This window comes from Typha latifolia, chromosome 14 (assembly GCF_019914945.1).
Source record: "Typha latifolia isolate L0001 chromosome 14, TyphaL0001v2, whole genome shotgun sequence".
NCBI classification, from domain to species: Eukaryota; Viridiplantae; Streptophyta; class Magnoliopsida; order Poales; family Typhaceae; genus Typha; species Typha latifolia.
The window spans coordinates 3342967-3361874 of NC_133099.1; the positions used below are offsets into that span (position 1 = coordinate 3342967).

Consider the following 18908-nt stretch of genomic DNA (forward strand, 5'->3'; position numbering starts at 1 on the left):
TGTGAGGGTATTTTAATAATTTAATCTATATCAGTTAAAATTTAGATTATAAAATCGGTGTGCAGCATAAATAAGTAAAATATAGGACAGATTTATAAAATACCGTTGAAAATAGGTCTAATTTTCATACTAATTAGATTAATACATGAGTTTCCAAACTATTTAGGAGAAGAGTTAACCCTATTTCAGTGAAGAATTTTTTGGTCTCAAAATGAATATTTTTACACGGATAACAAAAGATAACAACCTTGGGAGATGTCTAAAAGAAAGTCACTACCTTTGATACTAAATCACCTATTTCTCGAATGAGTTTGGAGACTCCTTTTGAGAGTTAGGAGTTCGACTTTCCTAAATAGTTGTTTATAATTTAATCGAGACGACATAAGTTTCTTTCGCACCTATATGCAATACACATTTATAATTTAATTATTGCACTCACTTACATATAAATAATTTTATCTCTGAGGTTTGTAACAAGGCAAAAGATAAAACTACCCATAGCCCAGTCAAGCCCAAAGCCTAGCTGAAGCCCAAACTCTTCTGGGCTCCAAAATTATTGGGCCAGCCTTTGCTCTAATTAGCCCATGGATGAACTGAAGTAGGTGTGATGGGTATTTTACTACTTATATGATAATATACGTATAATATAATATAATATAATATAATATTATTATATAGTATATTGTAATACACCGTATAATATATGAATGTTATAATAATGATCATTATCATCACATGAAAGGGTATTTTCGCTCATGAAATTTACATATCATTCGTTTTGCTCTAAAACCAATACTTTTTTTAATATCACATCATAAATAATAAATATAATTTTAGCCTAATTTAGAATTAAACACTAAATTATCTTAGCCTAGTTCAAGATAGCTAAATCAAGACTAAAAATTTAGATCCGCTAATATAATTTAGAGCTTAGCCTCAAACCAAAACAAGGCCTTAGATTTTTATGTTTATTTTTAAAAGTAATTGTTTTGTTACTATTGTTGAAGTTAACTCTAAATGTTTTAAGACATAAGGCATTTGGTTCGTGCATGAGAAATATTTATTCATAAATTAAAATATTTTAAAATAATTTCCACAGCGGAACACTCATTTATATATATTTTGGTCAAATCTTATATAAAATAAGTTAAATGTCAGATATGCACAAAATCTTATAGAATATGTGATAAAATTATGCATATTTTCTAAGTAAGATTTTTAGTACAATTAATATATTTATTTATAATTAGTAATAAAACATAAATTTTTACATAAACTTATTTTAGATAATTATTATATTTTAAATTTTAATTAATAAAATATGAGTAAAATTATAGATGTACATAATTTATATTTAAAATATTATGCATAAAGTTATTTTTAAAAAACTTTATGCACTAACAAAACGGGAGTGGATGATAAATATTTATATAATAAAATGTAAGTTATAATAAAAGTAAATATACGGTGTTTTGGATAAATTTCCTTATTAAAAATAAATCATCCGGATCGGGATTTAATTTCGCTGATCTGGTCAGCAGAAGGGTATTAATGTAATTTTCTACGAAACAAGTAATATTTATCAGGGTTCCTTATTCGTACTAGGGTTTCCCGGAGGGTGGTGAAACAGCGGCAGCGATGGTTCTCAAGTACTCTTTCTTTCTTTCTCTAATTAATTCTCATTCTAATATAAGTCTCGTGGATTGAAAGAATCTATTTTATTTTGATTTTCCGTGGTTTTTTAACGATATATGTTGATTTATTTCGGGTCTGTTTGCTCTGCGTTTATGCGAATCCAAGAACTGTCCCGAAAGTTTACCCAGTGGAAATGTTTAAGGGATGAAGCGATATAATCTAATGTAACTAGTAGATATCATTGTGGCAATTTGTTCCAGCTGAGATTGTTACAGTTTGTCCTATGTGAAGCTGGGTATTCGTGTGAGTGATCTGAGTATCGTGGAAGATGAGTGTGATCTTTATTTGGAGGAGATATTAAAAGATATTAATAACTCAATATCTTTCCTTGTGAAATTGTTGCAGTTTGTCCTATGTAAAGCTGGGTATTTGAGTAAGTAAATCTGAGTGTCTTGGAAGGTGAGTGTGATCCTTCCTGTGGTGAAGATATTAAGGTAGTAATTCGAATGAGCGTTATTCTCTCCACCCAAGTAGGGCATTAAGGTAAAATTTTAAATCGTAGTTTAGTTAAGGGTTCTTGTGCCATTACAGTAGGCAATATAAGTCGGTTTTAAGGGTGCGCCATAGTACGTGCTATTTTGACACATTTATGCACTACCAGGCCATATGAGTTATGCTCTTCCTAATCAAAATCTCATATTGAATCGTGCTATGCAGTTTGGTCTAATTTGGTCAACTATGTTCTAGATATATCATGGTACTTTGGAAAAATCTAATATAATTATACGGGCAACATAGTTTATAAGGCTTTTGCCAATGCGGGGTATGGAGAGGGCAAGATGCTGGCACAACTCGGCAGCCATGGCCCCATTGCTTGAGGCTATGTCCATGTCTAGAACCTAAATAACTTGGATGCAAGGAGGCAAGCGTTCCCGTCACACTAATATATGATCCTAGGTACGATGTTTTGATGCACCATGTATGGTTAAGGGTCATATCTATATACATTATACTTTTTCATAATAGATTAGTTGTTATTTTAGAAAGAGAAATGCATATTACATGTATTTGATTATAGAATGTCCTTTAAGAAGTTTATTGTTGCAGCATATTACATAGATATCTTTTTCCGCCTATTCCCACCTTTAATTAAAGGATAATAAGAAGGGTAGATTAATGTAGGACGAGTTGCGAACAAGGAGGTTTTGAATTGTCTAGTTTATTCTTCAAGACTGTTAAGGACCTTAGGATTTTTTTACGGCTCTATGTGATAGGAAATACTGACATATCTTTTGATTTCTTATCACTCTGCAGGACTGAACTTTGCCGCTTCAGTGGTGCTAAGATATACCCTGGAAAGGGTATCAGATTCGTGCGTGCAGATTCTCAGGTAAATTAGATTTTTGTGACAGTAGGCACTTTTCTTGTAAATGGCCCTAGTGTAAATTTGTATTCTATAACTTATCTTTCCTTGTTTTGCATCTGATGAAGTGATATATTGTTGTAAGCTTGTTAGCTTCAAAGGAAATTAGCTCTGGCTGTTTGTAATGCATATTTTCTTTTCGTTGTAGGTCTTCCTATTTGCCAATTCAAAATGCAAGAGGTACTTCCATAACAGACTCAAACCTGCAAAGCTTACATGGACTGCCATGTACAGGAAGCAGCATAAAAAGGTAATTCTCCCTCCCTTTTACTCTGTCTATTTTGAACTTAGTTAATGCATCATACCAAATGCTTCAATCTGTTGATTTTGTCTCTGACGTACTTATTTTTGGATCTAATTCCAGGATATTCATGCTGAGGCTGTCAAAAAGAGGCGCCGAACCACCAAAAAACCTTATTCTAGGTCGATAGTTGGCGCTACTTTGGAGGTGATTCAAAAGAAAAGAACTGAGAAGGCAGAAGTTCGGGATGCTGCTAGAGAAGCTGCTCTTCGGTATGTTTTTGAAAAAATTCCAAGGGCATTTTGCATGTAATATACTTCTCAAAAGCCTTATTTGAATATATACCCTTGTTAGCAATCATATTTGCTTGCCTGTATACTGCGTAGAAACCTTGAAACTGTGGCATGCTACTTTATTGGACATCTAGGACTTAAAATTTTGAACTATTTAACAATGAAAGGCTACATGCAAAATAAGGTATTTTGTCTAGTTTTGAAGATATTCATCCACAGGAGAACTTCGAGTTTTTATGGGGTATGAATGTTTTTTTTTTTTTTTTGGGGGGGGGGGGGGGACACATGCAATGAACCCAAAATTCAACCACTGTTTTGGTTTTATTTACTTCACCTCAAGCAAAGAACATTGATATCACATTAAGCAAAGTACATTCACTAGACTACCTTGGGGGCTGGTGACTACCCAGAAGATGTTCGTTAGGCTTATTACCTGATCTAGCATGTTGGCAGGTGCATTGCTTTCATGATTGTGAGGTTGGATCCCAGCCCATTACATTATTGTTTGTATTTTGTTGTGTTTCAACAACCCATTTGTAGTTTGTATATTCCCTCTAGAAGGAAAACTGCATTTTTTATCCTCAGAGTTACTCATAAGAAACGAAAATTTCTATTTTTCAGTGAAATTAAAGAGAGAATCAAGAAAACCAAGGACGAGAAGAAGGCGAAGAAGGTAGAAATGATGGCAAAGACACAAAAGACTCAGGCGAAGGGCATGCCCAAGGGGGCAGCACCAAAAGGCCCTAAATTGGGAGGTGGCGGAGGAAAACGTTAGTTCCTAATGTTTGCAGGAGCAGTTATAGGAAATGCGGAGAACAAGTTTTTCAATTAATTCAGTTTTAAGTTAATTTGATACGTATTTCCTTGGTTGTAACGCAGACTTGAAATTTAACATTAGTTTGACAAGTCATCTGGTTTGGCTTTTGTTGTACTTGGAAAGGATTACTTTGATGATCTTTGAGGTATTGAAGTTTTTAGATAGTTAAATTTTGGTTTGTCTTTGAGCATACACTGTTAGATCCTCCACAGTAACTTGTGGGAAGGCAAATCCCTTGTTTCCAGTGTGAGTCAGTACTGCTGTAATTTTGGCTCAAATAGTTTATTCTGTTCTTTTTTGTGCCTGAAACCATTGATGGTTTTTAGTTACTGGTGGTTTTATGGTAGTATCAATTGTAATCATTTTTCTCTTTGGGAATTGCTCATGAATGTTTATATAAATTCTCTGCCTTAATTTCTCAGAAATCATATATTGCAGGCATAACAGCAAAATGTGTAGATAAAAACCAAATGCTTGATTGCACATTTTATTTGCTTCCTTTTTTTTAACCAATTACTAGAGTAGCTGATTAGTGATTTACTAGTTTTAGTTTTTCCCTTGCATGGAATAGTTTTAGTTTTAGTTTAATCAAAACTTGGCCGAGTGAGTTTCTTCTTTTACTAGAAATGAGTTGATCGAAGCTGGGGATGTAGGAGTACAGGGTGCAGATGGAAATTTACCATGTTTCCCAGGAGAATTATCTTAAACGAGAGGTAGATAGGGTTCAAAATGGGTTGAATCCGATCCAGTTCTATTTTTTGAGTTATTTTTCTATCTTAGTATTGGAATTCGTATTGATATCCTGATAATCTAAGCTTATACATATATAAGTTAAACAAAATAGTATCCTAATTAATATTTGTATATTCATGTAATTTGAAATATTATAAAAATAGTGACAATAAATCTATTTATGTACTTCTAAATGAATACGAATTAGTTCTGTTCTAATTTATTTTTATCAAAATAGACTACTAATTTACTGTAGTCTTAATAAAAATTTGAACGATAAATATGCTGAACTGATTAGTACTTTTAAAAATATTAATTAGTTTAATATTTTTATTAGGACTACAGTAAATTATACCTTATATATATATATATATATATATATAGTTCGGTCAAAAACACTTTGATCCCAATTCCCAACAAACCAAATAATGCACTCATCTTTCGCTCTCATCTGGAAAATTATTATGACATCTGATCACGGATGCCTATGACCATCGACCAATAGTGGCAAATAGTTCGGTGTAAGGTTTGGATTTGAGTGTGACAGTTAGGATCCGACATTTGACTCTTGAAAAGACATTAATTATCTCACGAAATCTCACAAATATTTACGTACAAAGAACTGAAAAAAAATATAGCATACAACTAACTATCATTATAATCATTCCTTCCCTCGGCCTCTCATCATTCTTTCATTAAAAAAAAGCTATCCTCTCGTACCGTAGAATTAATTATTTATTAATTAATTTAACGAAGATTTAATAGTTAAAATTGTCAAAAGTATAATAGGAATATAAAAAATTTAATAGTTAAAAAAGTTCAATAAGTAATTATTATTTTTGAAATATATTACCTTTAATTGTTTATTAATTAATTTAACAAAGATTTAATAGTTAAAATTCTCAAAAGTATAATAGAAATATAAAAAATTTAAAAAATATTATCAGTTAATTATTAATTTTGAAATATATTACTTTGCACGTTATTTTTTATAATTATATTATTTTAATATTTTATTATGTAAAAGACATATATATTCTTAACTGAGAGTAATGTATATATATCAAAATAAACGTTTATTAAAATTTTATCTCTTTAATTATTTTTTATTATTTACATATATCTATGATTAGTTTAATATTGATTTAAATTAAATTTAATAACAGATAAAGATAGAGGAGAATGCTTAAATTGAAGTCTATCTCCAAATGATTACATTTAAATTGTTTAGTATTAAATAATATCTTCTATAATTAAGGCATAATCATATCTAAGAGAGATAACAAAAAAAAATGTGTAATCCAGAAGTTAGGCATAGGTAATCAAATCTTCTTAACTAATATGCTTCTTTGTTTACATAATGTAGTTTTGGAATCAGTACTTGGTATGAAAACTGGTTGTTAGATTAAGATTATAATTTTTAAAAGGATATTGAAGTATTTGCCTTAAAAAAATATTTTAATTATTTGATAAAAGTATCCACTTATTTTACTAATTTTAATAGCATACCAAGTATAATCAGGACACTACTAAACTACTTTATAACCAAATACGATCAATTCCTAACCGATTTAAGCTACCTTATTTAAGGTTTTTCAAACAAAGAATAGCTAACTAGGTTTAGGAGATAAACTACATCTAAATATCTTAAATAGAATGCAATAAAGATAAAAATTATCATGTACTAGATCATTACTTATTCACTCGGGTTTTGTTTGATTGGTGCATAGCAAATAGTTATCTTTACCCATTATCACAGTTGTAGACCAATCATAACTTTCAACTATCTATCGCATTCGCATCCGTAAGCTGCTACCACCATCATCTAGTGCCGAGCCACCTCTATCAACTACTCGACCTCTACTATATCATTTCCTCTATCCTATTCATAGGAATCCGTGCTTTTACCCACGAATCTCTAATCCTGTGCAGACCTTAGTATGTTAGGATTGAGTCTAATTATCTTATTTAATTATTTGGTTTAGTTAGAGCCTTAGCATGTTAGGATTTTATTTAATTAGCTAAATATATGGTTTCGGAAAAATATTCGCATAATATTCTACAAATATTCAAATAATATCAAACCAGTTGGATAAGATCTACAACTTTGGTATTTACGACTTTTCCAATATGTAGTGAAATGAAGGGTTAATCTGAGAAGATAAGAAAAACTAATTTAGTTAAATTTGTTTTAGACTTTTTGATTTAATCTCTATAAATAAGGCCTTATGGCTTGTATCTTAGGTATGTTTGGAATGAAAAATTAATTAGCTTTTGCCCTTGGGCAGACCTATTTCCTTAACCGTCTCTATCTCCCGCATAGTTTTTATCTTTACCCGCTATCACAATTATAGACAAATCATAGCCTTCAACTATCTATCGCATTCGTATCCGTAAGCCCTTCAACTATCGCATTCGCATCCGTAAGCTCGAGCCACCTCTATCAACTACTCGACCTCCACTCCGTCCTATACATAAAGAATCCGTGTCTTTACCAACGAATCTCTAATCCCGTGCATACCTAAATCTCAACCGCTACAAATCGGATTAAACCGGTTCGTAACAATATTTCAAATATTTTATATAATATAAGTGTAACTATTTTTATTCTAATTGAATTTATAAGGTTATTGGAGCATTGACGTAAGCTTACCATTAGAAAAAAAGGTCAAATACTTTCCGGTCAACTTACTAATCTATCTACGGACTTCACCAAAAAATAAAAAAAATCTTGATCAGCAATAAAACGAACGTGATTAGTAGTAACTAAAGCGTGTATTCGACGGAACATCTGCGTGTCCAACTGAGGAATTCTTCAGTCGATACTTGAAATCCAATCACAAGTAGCCAAGTGTCCAACTGTAGGGAAAACCCTACACGTCGCGTCTGCAGACGATCCTCTATTTACCAGACCCACTCGTCGCCACGACAGCATGACACCAACCGCCTCTGCACGGCTCTCTCGCTATCAACTCCACCAGAATCTATTAAACCATTTCCCCCAGAAATTTATAGATAACACCTCGTGTTTTGTAGTTATTCTGTCGTACATATTTACCTCCTTAACATACATTAATTTTAGAATAGAAAAAACTAATAAATGCAAAGTGCATGGTGTTATTTATATATTTATCTTTATTCTGTATTCTTCGACAAACATCTCTCCTCTGTGGCTCTGTGTGAACAACTCCATCAACTAAGCAACGAGCTACTACTATATACTCTCTTTCTCTTTCTCTCTCTCATCATTCCTTTCACCGAACCGCCCGTCCTCCTTGTAAGCCAAGCAAATCCAACCTATAACCCATTCACCCAATTGCCCCATATATAGTTATAACCAGAGGAAGACCCAACAACTATTGTGGGAGAGGCGAAGAGCGGCGGGGATGGCGACCGTCGATGCCGAGACGGGCGGCGTTGGTGGGAAGGGAAGAGGCGGCAGAGTGGGGGGAGGCGGCGCGTATTACGAGGCGGAGGAGTTGGAGGAGAGGAGGTGGAGGTCTTGGTTGGTGCCGGTGATCGTGGTGGCGAGCGTGGCGGTGTTTGTGGGGGAGATGTATGTCAACAATTGCCCCGATCACTTCAATTCGGCTGGGTCGTGCGTTGCCAGGTTCCTTCATCGCTTCTCGTTCCAGCCCCTTCGCGAGAATCCGCTCCTTGGGCCTTCGGCATCCACGTATGTTATGTTTTGCTGTGACCCATTTCGTGATTATGTCTTTTTTAGTTGTTTTGCTCTTTTTGTGTCGAATTGAATGAAATCTGTCATTAATTCGCACTTTTATCGCATTAGAAGCATGAGATTTGGAACAAGTTTGGTTACTCGTTTGTTTTTGTAGAGGAAAAAGGTAAAAGCTCTACTTTGAGGGGGGAATAAGAGCAAAGTGATAAGGGCGATTTCCTTTTCTCCTCTTCCCTGCTCACACTTTCTCTCTGGCCTTTTCTTTTTTCTTCTCTTTTGTTCTTTCTGTTTAATTTTGGTAGGTGTTAGTTTTATAAATTATTCATTTTTATGTAAATTTGTTTTTTTTTTTTGGTCGGTGTGATTAAAGTGATACATGCATTTGGCTCCCAGTGCTAGCGTTATATTTGGTAGTGTTTGCTTCTTACTGCGCTCTTAGACTTCCATTTTGTTCGCCTCCTTGGATCCTTTTGGTAGTTCTGCAAGTTAGATGGAGACTTAGTGTTAGGAAATTAAGTTCATCTTGGGTAATAACTGGACCTCTGAAGTTTTGTTAGGAATTAGGATTAATAGCACTCTTGGATACATTGGGCAAGCTTCTAACTGGAAGATAATCTGGAAGATTTATATGAAACTACATTTGTTGTGGAAAATTTCTGCTAATGAGAGATTGTTGATTGTATGTGAAATCTTATAGATGTTCATCACAATATTGTCCATCTGTTTGAGTTTTCTAGCAGCCGGCAATTCTATCTGTTTTTCCTCTTGCAGCTAAGTCTTGTTGTTTGTTGTTTTTTAAGGTTAAGACCATGGGGGCAAGGAAAGGGTTCATAGGAAATGAAAGTTTTTAGTACTTCTACCTCGGAAGTTTTCATGGGAATAACCTGGTTTAAGGAGCCATAGCTCCACTAGATACTGGACTAAATTATTTTGAAATTGTTCTATTGCATGACTTGCTAAAATTTTGCTTTCTTAATCTGCTATGGTTTATGTCATGAGACTTTACATATTTTGAGGGGTTGCATCTGTACCAAGACATATTTAAGTTGGACTTGTTTTGTCTATTATTTGGGGAGGACTAGTTAGGCACAATTATGAACATTTCTTAGTTAAAGTAGAAATGAGATGGTAATCATCTTTCCTACTATAAGTTTTTGCACAAAAAAGAAAAGGTATTCCCATCCAGACAAAATGGAAGGTATGAGATGGTTAATCATCTTTCCTACCAATAACTTTTTGCGTAAAAAAGAAAAGGTATTTCAATTCAGACAAATGGAAGGTCCTGTTCAATGTGGGGACTGCAAGGAGGCTGATCTGCTGCTGTATTGGTTCTCATGTTGATTGAATGACTCTTTACCTACCTGGGCAAGACATACCTCAGCACATCCTATTTTCCTTGTACCAAGATCAAAGATTAGCAAATAGTCCTTATTACAATATTTCCCAGGACTAATTTTGAAGGAACCTTCCTTCTTCATTGGACTAACAAATTTATAGACTGACATAACAACTTCATATGTTTTTTTTTTCTTTCAGGTTTTCATTACATCTGATAATTACTTTTTTCCTTGTAATGAAATTCTTGCTTCGGAGTGAATGAGGGGATGGGACACTTGCTCTCTGTACCAAATTTCCATATTCTGCTGTGGGCTTAATGTTTGGTATTCTTCATATTCTGTTGTGGGCCTAATCTTTGGCATTTATTTATGGGGATGGCAAGAAAGTTGTTGCAATTGAACTTAGGTCCCATTGATGGGTTTAATTATCTTTATTTTCTCTTTCCTTTTGCAGATTAGAAAAGATGGGAGCTCTTGAGTGGAACAAAGTAGTCAATCAGCACCAAGGATGGAGGCTTATTACCTGTATTTGGCTTCATGTAGGTGTTATCCACTTGCTGGTGAATATGCTAAGCCTAATTTTCATTGGAATCCGCCTTGAGCAGCAATTTGGGTTTGGTAAGCTTTGTTTTTAGCCTCGTTGAAATTAATCTAACAATGGATACCTGAATTTGTCCAATTTTCTTTTCTGTTAATTTGCTAAAGAAATGCTTAATTGTTCTTAATTGATGTATCATCAAAGAATGCTTTTGACTCTCATACAAGAAACCCAAAAATCTTGCCACAATGAAGAACCTGATTTGCTATAATAAATGCCTGAAGATCAAGTATATTATTGAGTACCTTCCATGCAGATTATCTGAACAATTAATCTCCCGATCTACTCAAGTTTCTGTCATCAGCTATTATTCGCAAGAAATAAGTTTCTTAATTATCAGATTTATTTTAGATCATCATTTTATGTTCAAACTTTTCCCTGAGCTAATTTTATCTGAAGATGTGTACGTGAATGGTTTATGTCTAATCAACGCAGATGTTTTAGACCACCTAAGTTACATTCCCCTTGAATTTATTTGTTGTCGCCTGATTAACAGTATTCATGTATGGTTCTTGCGACCTAGTTTTATGTAGACTCACCATCTTTTCTCTTGCCAAGCAGTGCGTATTGGGATCATATATCTGCTATCAGGGTTTGGTGGCAGTGTCCTGTCATCTCTCCTCTTAAGAAATAGCGTTTCTGTTGGTGCTTCTGGTGCTTTATTTGGGCTACTGGGATCCATGCTCTCAGAACTTATTACAAACTGGTCAATCTATTCCAACAGGGTGAGGAGAAGCTGTTCCAGATCTTTGCTTAGGTTTGATTCCTATCCGTTTGTAGATCTGTCACTTATCACATTGGTTGGCTTTTGCAGGCTGCAGCTCTGCTATCTATTTTGTTCATCATCGCGATCAATTTGGCCATCGGAATACTTCCACATGTTGATAATTTTGCCCATATAGGAGGGTTTGCAACAGGTTTTCTTCTGGGCTTTGTGTTGTTGGCGAGACCCCAGTTTGGTTGGATGGGACGTCACGACCTCACCCCTTCTAGTCAAGTGAGATCCAAGTATAAGGCATACCAATATGTTTTCTGGGTTGTTGCACTTCTGCTGCTAATAGCTGGGTAAATTTTCCTATTGATATAAATAGCTTCTATAACATGCACATACTCTATTCACATCCTAAATTTGTGCAAATTGTACGTGTTATCACAACATCATTTTATTGTTTATAACCATGGTTTTGTTGAATTCTTCTCGTCGTACATTTGATGCTTCCATCAGTTGCAGTCTTCTCCATTCTCTTTGTTGGTTTGCCGTGAAAAAGGAAAGCTAAGCAATTTCTCTTTCGTGTGACAGCTTCACGGTTGGTTTAGTCATGCTTTTCAAAGGTAAAAATGGGAATGATCATTGCCATTGGTGCCACTATCTTAACTGTGTACCTACATCAAGTTGGAGCTGTGACACCTGAAGCAGTTGTGTTTTCGGAAAGAAGAGGTTGGCTCACGGAGAAATACATTTACGACCATCGTCCTTTATGTTTCTTGCTATACATATATGCGTTTGTACATATCTAAGTAGCAGGTTAGACTTGTGCTTGTTTACTGGTGTTAATCAGAAGAGATGTATTGCCTCTGTGTGTGTGTGTGTGTGTGTGTGTGTGTGTGTGTGTGTGTGTGTGTGTGTGTGTGTCCTTAGACGAACTTCGTTCTGCTGATCATTTACCATTTGATTTCTTTTCGTTGAGCTGCTTTTGTTTCATGTTTCGTTGCATTATCTATCCTTTTCAATACGGTGAAATCCAACTTATCAAGGATTGTCTTGGCCGGTACCGGTACATAATTATGCATGTTTATTGTTAGTGAACATGATAAATTGACAGAAGATTTTGAGACAAGTGTGTTATAGCTAAATTCTTGTGGATTTTTTGAGAATCTATCATCTGTTTGGTATATCAAGACCTGTGTCTGAACTCTATTAGCTCTATGTCCATCTCTTGCCAAAGGACATTGTAAAATTTACTTCCACAGCCCAATGATTAAAGTTCTTGCTCGCTAGACCCCAGATGAATTACTCCCTGTGCACTAGATCAATAATTCCATTAGAATCTACTGGGTAACAAAAGCCCACGCTTCATTATTTCCTTAGGCCTTGTTCACTTGTAGACTAAGGCTAATTTTAGAAAAACTATTCTAATTTTTAATTCAGAAGAAGAGAGATAATACTAATATAAGCTATTCTATATTGAGTAATAATTATACTTAAGTTGACATAAAGTTGATATTAAAGTAATAAATAATAGCGAAATTCTATTAGGAATTGGTGACGAAAATATATTTAATTAAATGTAAAGCAATAGTAGTAATTTTGTATTGTTTAATTTAGGGGAAATATAGTAATTTTAGGTATTAATTCAATTTTAAAAAGTTATATGGATAAAATGAGAGAAAATAATAAATTAGTATAACAGAACAAGTTAAGTTGCTGTTTAGTTATTACACCAGAATAAAGATGTTTATTTCAGAAGAATATTCGTACTCCACAAGTGAATCGGAGCTTGCGACGCTAATGTAGATAATTATTAGAGTAGAGCCTCCAAGATATCATTACGTAGCTTTGGTGATAAAGTTGATCTTAGACAAAATATAATCTCCTCTACTCAATAAAGTTTCTAGGGCTTTCTTTTTGTAAATGAGATCTCTATAAGTCAAGCCAATCACAATAGCTTCATCCTGCTTATATAGGTGTAGAAACCTTCTTCCAATAAGACTAGGGCCTAATAAAAATAGCTCCAAAACTTTTCATATTTCATTGACCCAAAATCTCATGCAAATCTTTCTAATTCAAACTTTCAAACTTTCAAACTTTCTTTAATACATCAGGCATTTGAACTACTCAATTAGGCATTCGAACGCTTATCGCAACCTCTTGTGATGTTCGAATGTGATACAAACGGTAACGTAGAATTTATGATCAGTTCAAATGCACTTTGAACCGTTGACAATTTTACTTTATAAAAAAATTCATCACGTAGACGTTCAAATCAGAATCAAATGATTTTTTTCCTTGTTTAAACGCTCTTGTGGCCATTTGAACACTCCTTCTGATTGCAATGTGAAATGCGCTCATAATTACTTAATCCCAAACTTCATTTTGTTCATGAATTTGCTAGTTAGTAATAAAAATATACTAATGACTATAATCTTTGAGAAAATATGAGGATTGGTGCACATTTAATTTTTTTTAATGTTTAATATGTAAAACGATGTTGTCATAGTTCCTCTAATTTTACTCTCTATAATAATTGCAAATATATTATAATTCTTATATCGCACGGCAAAACTATACATGTAAAAATTGGTATAAAGTTATTGAGTGTAATACATAGAAAGATAGTGTTAATTAAGTTGTACTTGTAGCAATAACTCTACCAAATAAGATATCCTAATAATGAATAATATTAAAAATGACATGGTTAAGTTAAAATCTAACCAAACCACTAGTCGTAAATTGTAGTTTTTCCAAATAAATTTGAGCGGCAGTCTATGCGAATAAAATTTTTTTCACCGTCTGAACTATCATCATTTTTTACCAATAATTTTCAAATCTTTTTGTACCCTTTAAATTTTTATTTTTAATATATAATTACCTAAACGGATCGTCAAGTGAAATATTTCTGATAGTTTCAAGTAGTAGTTATAACTAAAAAAAAATGTTCAAAATTATTATTATTTTATTTTAAAAGAGGGCTACTTTTGCCAACGCAACTCGCATGCGGTTAGCATCCGTCGCGGCCTTTCCAGAACCTCTTCTCTTCTTTCGAAACGAGAACGCGCGCGGGGTAGTTACCAAGTCGCAACCCTCTCCTCTCCTGCTTCCCAACCCAAGAAGAGCGCAAATGGCATCAAGCGGCCGCCGTCGTCCTCCTTCCCTAACCTCTCAAATGCCTCCTCTCTTCCTCCTCATATTCTTCTCTCTCCTCTCCCTCGCCACCGCCGTCGAGATCCTCTCCAAGTCCCGTCTCGAGCGGTGCACCAAGGTCTCCGATTCCGACAAGCTCAACTGCGACAAGAAGGTCGTCATCAACATGGCCGTGCCCAGCGGATCCGTAATCTCCTCCCTCCTCCTTTATCTTACCCTAATCTTGATCCTTGGGAAATTACCACTCCCATTCGATGATCAAGAAGTCTAATAGATAATTTTTTTTCCCTCTTTTCTTTTGGTAAATGAAATGGTAGAGTGGAGGAGAGGCTTCGATTGTAGCGGAATTGGTGGAGGTGGAGGAGAACGACACCCAGAAGATGCAGACGATACGATCGCCGCCGGTCATCACGATCAACAAGTCGACGGCTTATGCACTCTACGAGTTGACGTACATAAGGGTATAGAAATCCTTTTTACTAGTCGTTGCTTCTTTCTCTAGATTATGTCTTGATCTGTTTTTTTTTTTTTTTTAAGTAGCTCTTTTTGAATCCTCCAAATAGAAATAATCTAGATGTATGAAATAAAACAGTTTGTAGTAGAAGAAAGCTCTATGAAGCTGAGAAAGAAGAAGAAATTTGAGCACGAGGATATTAGATACTGATTGCTATACTTTGGTAGGCTTATTGAATGCTCTGGAGATCCCAGTGGGCACTAGTGGGATCCTTTCTGTATTTAGTTCTATTTGTCTGATTAGTTATCTGTTCAGTTATACTTTGGCTGGCAAATGAGTTACTGCCAGAGGATATATGTACAAGATATGCACAGGAGAATAAGGTCAGGGTAGAACTGGATCCGATTTGACTCCTCAATGGTTAAGAGTTTATTTGATCTAAAAGTAGAGAAATATCTGAAGAACAACACCTTGACTAGATGTTCAATCTGGTAATAGGATATTCTTTAGGAAATAAGATTGAACATGGTTATCAGGATTAGAAGGCAGATTTTATGATGACAGATGAGGGAAAAAGAAAGAGAAAAACTAACAAAACCTATATTGTCTAACTTTAGAGGCATTTAGTTGGACAAGAAAATCAGCAAGGTGCTAAACAGCAAGAATATTTTTTGTAAAGGTTTCATGATTTTTGTGAGCTAGAGAAACCTACATCAGGAAGGTGAAATTCTATAAAGTAAGAAGATGTACCTGTTCTATGACATATCCCACACTCACAAGGGACAACTTGACTTGCTCCTTGTCCTGCCTAGGTGGAGTATGGAGGAGGCAGGAAGAAAGTATCCAATGATGATGGATGGTGGCATGATAGTTCCAGAGTGAGAAGATGACCTTCTTCTACGACATATGCTATCTGCACAAGGGAGATTTTCATGAAAGGAATCTAAGAATAGAGGGAGGTCAAAAGAGGGAATTGGTTCAGAGAGATGATTGCGAGTTGCCATAACTTTCTTTCTCACATTATTGTCCGTACTGAAGGTATATTTCAGGCCTCTGATTTGTTTCCACTTCATTTAAAACTAGTAGGTAAATAGTAGAAATAACAAAACAACAGAAACATAAAGAAAAAGAGGAAATAGGAGAGTAGTGGTACACCAACTTTAAATAGAGGAAATTGCCTTAGTAGTGTTAATGGTTGACGAAGCAGTAGTGTGGAACCTGATAATGCATGATTTTTCCTAAAAGCTTTAGCTGCTATAGAAGGGTAATTTAATCCTTTATACTCTAAAGCTCTTGACATTTCTCGGCTTGAGATGTTTTGATAAGCTTAAGAAATACGAAGTGCTTTTGACTTAAATGATTGGAGTTCTTTTTAATTATTTTATTTAATTCAAAAGTAGCTTTTTAGTGGGCTACAAAGCACGGATGCGAATACGGCATGAATACTCCAATAAATAAATAAATAATATATTTCTAATCTGTTGTCAACCAATATAATATATCATAAAAAAATGATCAAATCTCAGAAATAATAAAATAAAAGGAAAGAAAGCTACTAATTTAGTATCTACATGCCTAAAACTTCAGAATAATATTATAATAGAAACCAATATGAAGCTTATGTTAGTGAAACATTGAAACCTAATTCAACTATTTATCTACAATCAGTTTGGATTTTTGAATGGATTTCAAGTTATATGTTTAATTCATTATCAAATAAACAAAGCCTTAAATTATCATGAAGTATTGGATAATTGTATGTACATATAAAATATATGTTTTATATCATCTGTTAACCAAAAAAATAGGGTTGGATGATCAAGAAATGTACCGGGGCTGTATCCCACCTTATCAGAGTTGTATTGAAAAATTAAAATTAATTTTTTTAATTGGAATACTCCTCCAATTGTATCCGATACGTATCGGGCCGTATTAGTGCCATATCGGGGTTTGATATGTATTGGATACCGGTATAGAAAGGTAAACGAAGTATCCGTGCTTCATAACTGGTAGGATTCAAACTTAGAACCTCCTACTTTGATACCATTTTAACTCACCAATTTCCAATTGCTCTAAAGATTTATTTGAAATCATTTGTTTAAGATCAAACTTTTCATCTTTTATATATGTAATATGTGTTGAAAAAGTTAAAAGGTTTTGAAATAATTAAGAACAAGTTACTATTTTGAAGCTTTTGTGTTGACGCAGATTGCATGAGATATGTACTTTGTCAAATGCTTATTTGACTTCTTTTCTCTCATCATGCCTTATTTGGTATTTCATTTAGGATGTGCCGTATAAACCTGAAGAGTTGTATGTCAAAACACGCAAATGTGAACCAGATGCTAGGGCAGAAGTTGTTAAAATTTGTGAAAGGTAATTGCATTAATGTTGTAATTGTGATTAAATCCCCTTCTTGATTATTGGAGGTTTTTTCTTTTGTCTTAGGTTGTCATGAAAGCTGAGCAGGTTCTTATGTATTGTATTTAACACTATTTGATATCCTTCTAGCATATCTATCCTGAGACTAGCTGAAAAATTGAGATCTTCTTGTATAGATGTGCAACACTTTTCCAGATCAAACTCGGATGTACTTTTCTGAGAAGTCAGATTTCTTTTCGAGTCATAGTCTGATTTATTTTTCAGAGTTGTTTTAGAATATGAGCCTTATTTTTCAGAGTTTGTTTAGGATTAATAGTATGGTAGAGAACCTATAATTTGTACTAGATTCTTGCATTATTTATTTAAGTTTTCCTTCCACATATTGTGAAAGAATTGAGCTGAGACGCCTTGACTTAGAAAAATTCTATATATGAATTTTGATGAGACGCCAAACTCTTGGATTGATGAAACGCCATCCGTTTATCTTATTATGTTTTTAAAGATAATTGTTCAACGATTCCTCTTCCTATTGCACCTATAAATATGTGTGCATGTTGCCTGAAGTTTTCGAATACTGTAGTGAAGCATGGTCAATTTTCTATTCATTTGCGCATCTTTTAAATTTTAACTTCACTCTTTGCTTGTCAATGTTTGGTAACTTATCAATTACCATTGTAATGTAGGTTATTTCTTGCCAAGTTTGGCTCAACGTTTACATGTACAAAGTCAGAATTTCTCCTACAACTGTGAATGTGATTAAAAACTGATATTGTATCCGGCATAGTTTTGTCATCTAATTCAATTTGTTTATCTTTTCATCACTTCATCATTCATTCATCATAATTGTCATTCTAGTGACAACCCAATGTAGTTAGCAATATTGGCTTGTTGCTACATTGGTTAACCTGAATGCCGTTCTTTCACACTGATCCATTTGAATTCACTTCCAATGCTTTAATTCCCACAAGCAACTGATCTAACCCGTAAAGGACTTGAATGCATGGCCTTAAGTACTACAATGTATTTTAACACAGAGTTTAGAGGTTCTATAGGAATGTATCATTTCTTATTATTTGCAAGAAATGTGTTTCTTGCGCCAATGTTTTTCCTTAGCACTTGAGCTCCTAATATGAATGGACACTTTTTCTCCCTCGGAGTTTCTGTGAAATTTTTTCTGTGCTTGGATAATATGCATCTAATTCTTGCAGCCCTGCCATTCTGATTCAGTAATTGTGAAATGAGTTCAATCACCACCCATTTTATTTATTTAAAGTACATTCTATCATATTGTTTTATCATCTTTCTACTTAAGTATACTAGCATCTATTCTTCACTGGAACCTTAACAAAATATTGTTATACTTTCTTTCATTATCTTGAGAATGACCTTTCCCATTTTGGTGTCTGGAAGGTTGCGGGATCAAAATGGACATATTATCGAGCATACACAGGTCAG

The 18908-nt window shown here is 34.1% G+C and overlaps 3 protein-coding genes across 3 annotated transcripts; all 3 read left to right on the forward strand.

Annotated features, from left to right (window-relative positions):
• The first annotated feature begins 1591 nt into the window (after positions 1-1591).
• Positions 1592-4718, forward strand: LOC140801413 (large ribosomal subunit protein eL24). Its single transcript, XM_073156520.1, has 5 exons — positions 1592-1649; positions 2950-3025; positions 3207-3308; positions 3423-3571; positions 4214-4718. The coding sequence occupies exons 1-5, from the start codon at positions 1639-1641 to the stop codon at positions 4365-4367; spliced, it is 492 nt and encodes a 163-aa protein (XP_073012621.1). The 5' UTR covers positions 1592-1638; the 3' UTR covers positions 4368-4718.
• A 3581-nt stretch (positions 4719-8299) lies between these two features.
• LOC140801461 (RHOMBOID-like protein 3) lies at positions 8300-12593 on the forward strand. Its single transcript, XM_073156599.1, has 5 exons — positions 8300-8817; positions 10612-10775; positions 11317-11480; positions 11570-11820; positions 12056-12593. The coding sequence occupies exons 1-5, from the start codon at positions 8528-8530 to the stop codon at positions 12165-12167; spliced, it is 981 nt and encodes a 326-aa protein (XP_073012700.1). The 5' UTR covers positions 8300-8527; the 3' UTR covers positions 12168-12593.
• A 1967-nt stretch (positions 12594-14560) lies between these two features.
• On the forward strand, positions 14561-17535 carry LOC140800689 (protein HAPLESS 2-like). The gene is made up of 3 exons (XM_073155465.1): positions 14561-14804; positions 14935-15078; positions 17359-17535. The coding sequence occupies exons 1-3, from the start codon at positions 14595-14597 to the stop codon at positions 17449-17451; spliced, it is 447 nt and encodes a 148-aa protein (XP_073011566.1). The 5' UTR covers positions 14561-14594; the 3' UTR covers positions 17452-17535.
• The last annotated feature ends 1373 nt before the right edge of the window (positions 17536-18908 follow it).

What these genes read in the sequence shown, in the direction of transcription:
- LOC140801413 (XM_073156520.1), top strand. An exon ending in TCGTGCGTGCAGATTCTCAG is followed by an intron (nt 3,026 to 3,206) that starts GTAAATTAGATT and finishes TTTTCGTTGTAG; the next exon opens with GTCTTCCTATTTGCCAATTC. An exon ending in GCTAGAGAAGCTGCTCTTCG is followed by an intron (nt 3,572 to 4,213) that starts GTATGTTTTTGA and finishes TCTATTTTTCAG; the next exon opens with TGAAATTAAAGAGAGAATCA.
- LOC140801461 (XM_073156599.1), top strand. Translation starts at nt 8,528, where the DNA reads ATGGCGACCGTCGATGCCGAGACGGGCGGCGTTGGTGGGAAGGGAAGA. An exon ending in TGAGCAGCAATTTGGGTTTG is followed by an intron (nt 10,776 to 11,316) that starts GTAAGCTTTGTT and finishes CTTGCCAAGCAG; the next exon opens with TGCGTATTGGGATCATATAT. An exon ending in GGTCAATCTATTCCAACAGG is followed by an intron (nt 11,481 to 11,569) that starts GTGAGGAGAAGC and finishes TGGCTTTTGCAG; the next exon opens with GCTGCAGCTCTGCTATCTAT.
- LOC140800689 (XM_073155465.1), top strand. Translation starts at nt 14,595, where the DNA reads ATGGCATCAAGCGGCCGCCGTCGTCCTCCTTCCCTAACCTCTCAAATG. An exon ending in TGGCCGTGCCCAGCGGATCC is followed by an intron (nt 14,805 to 14,934) that starts GTAATCTCCTCC and finishes ATGAAATGGTAG; the next exon opens with AGTGGAGGAGAGGCTTCGAT. An exon ending in ACGAGTTGACGTACATAAGG is followed by an intron (nt 15,079 to 17,358) that starts GTATAGAAATCC and finishes TATTTCATTTAG; the next exon opens with GATGTGCCGTATAAACCTGA.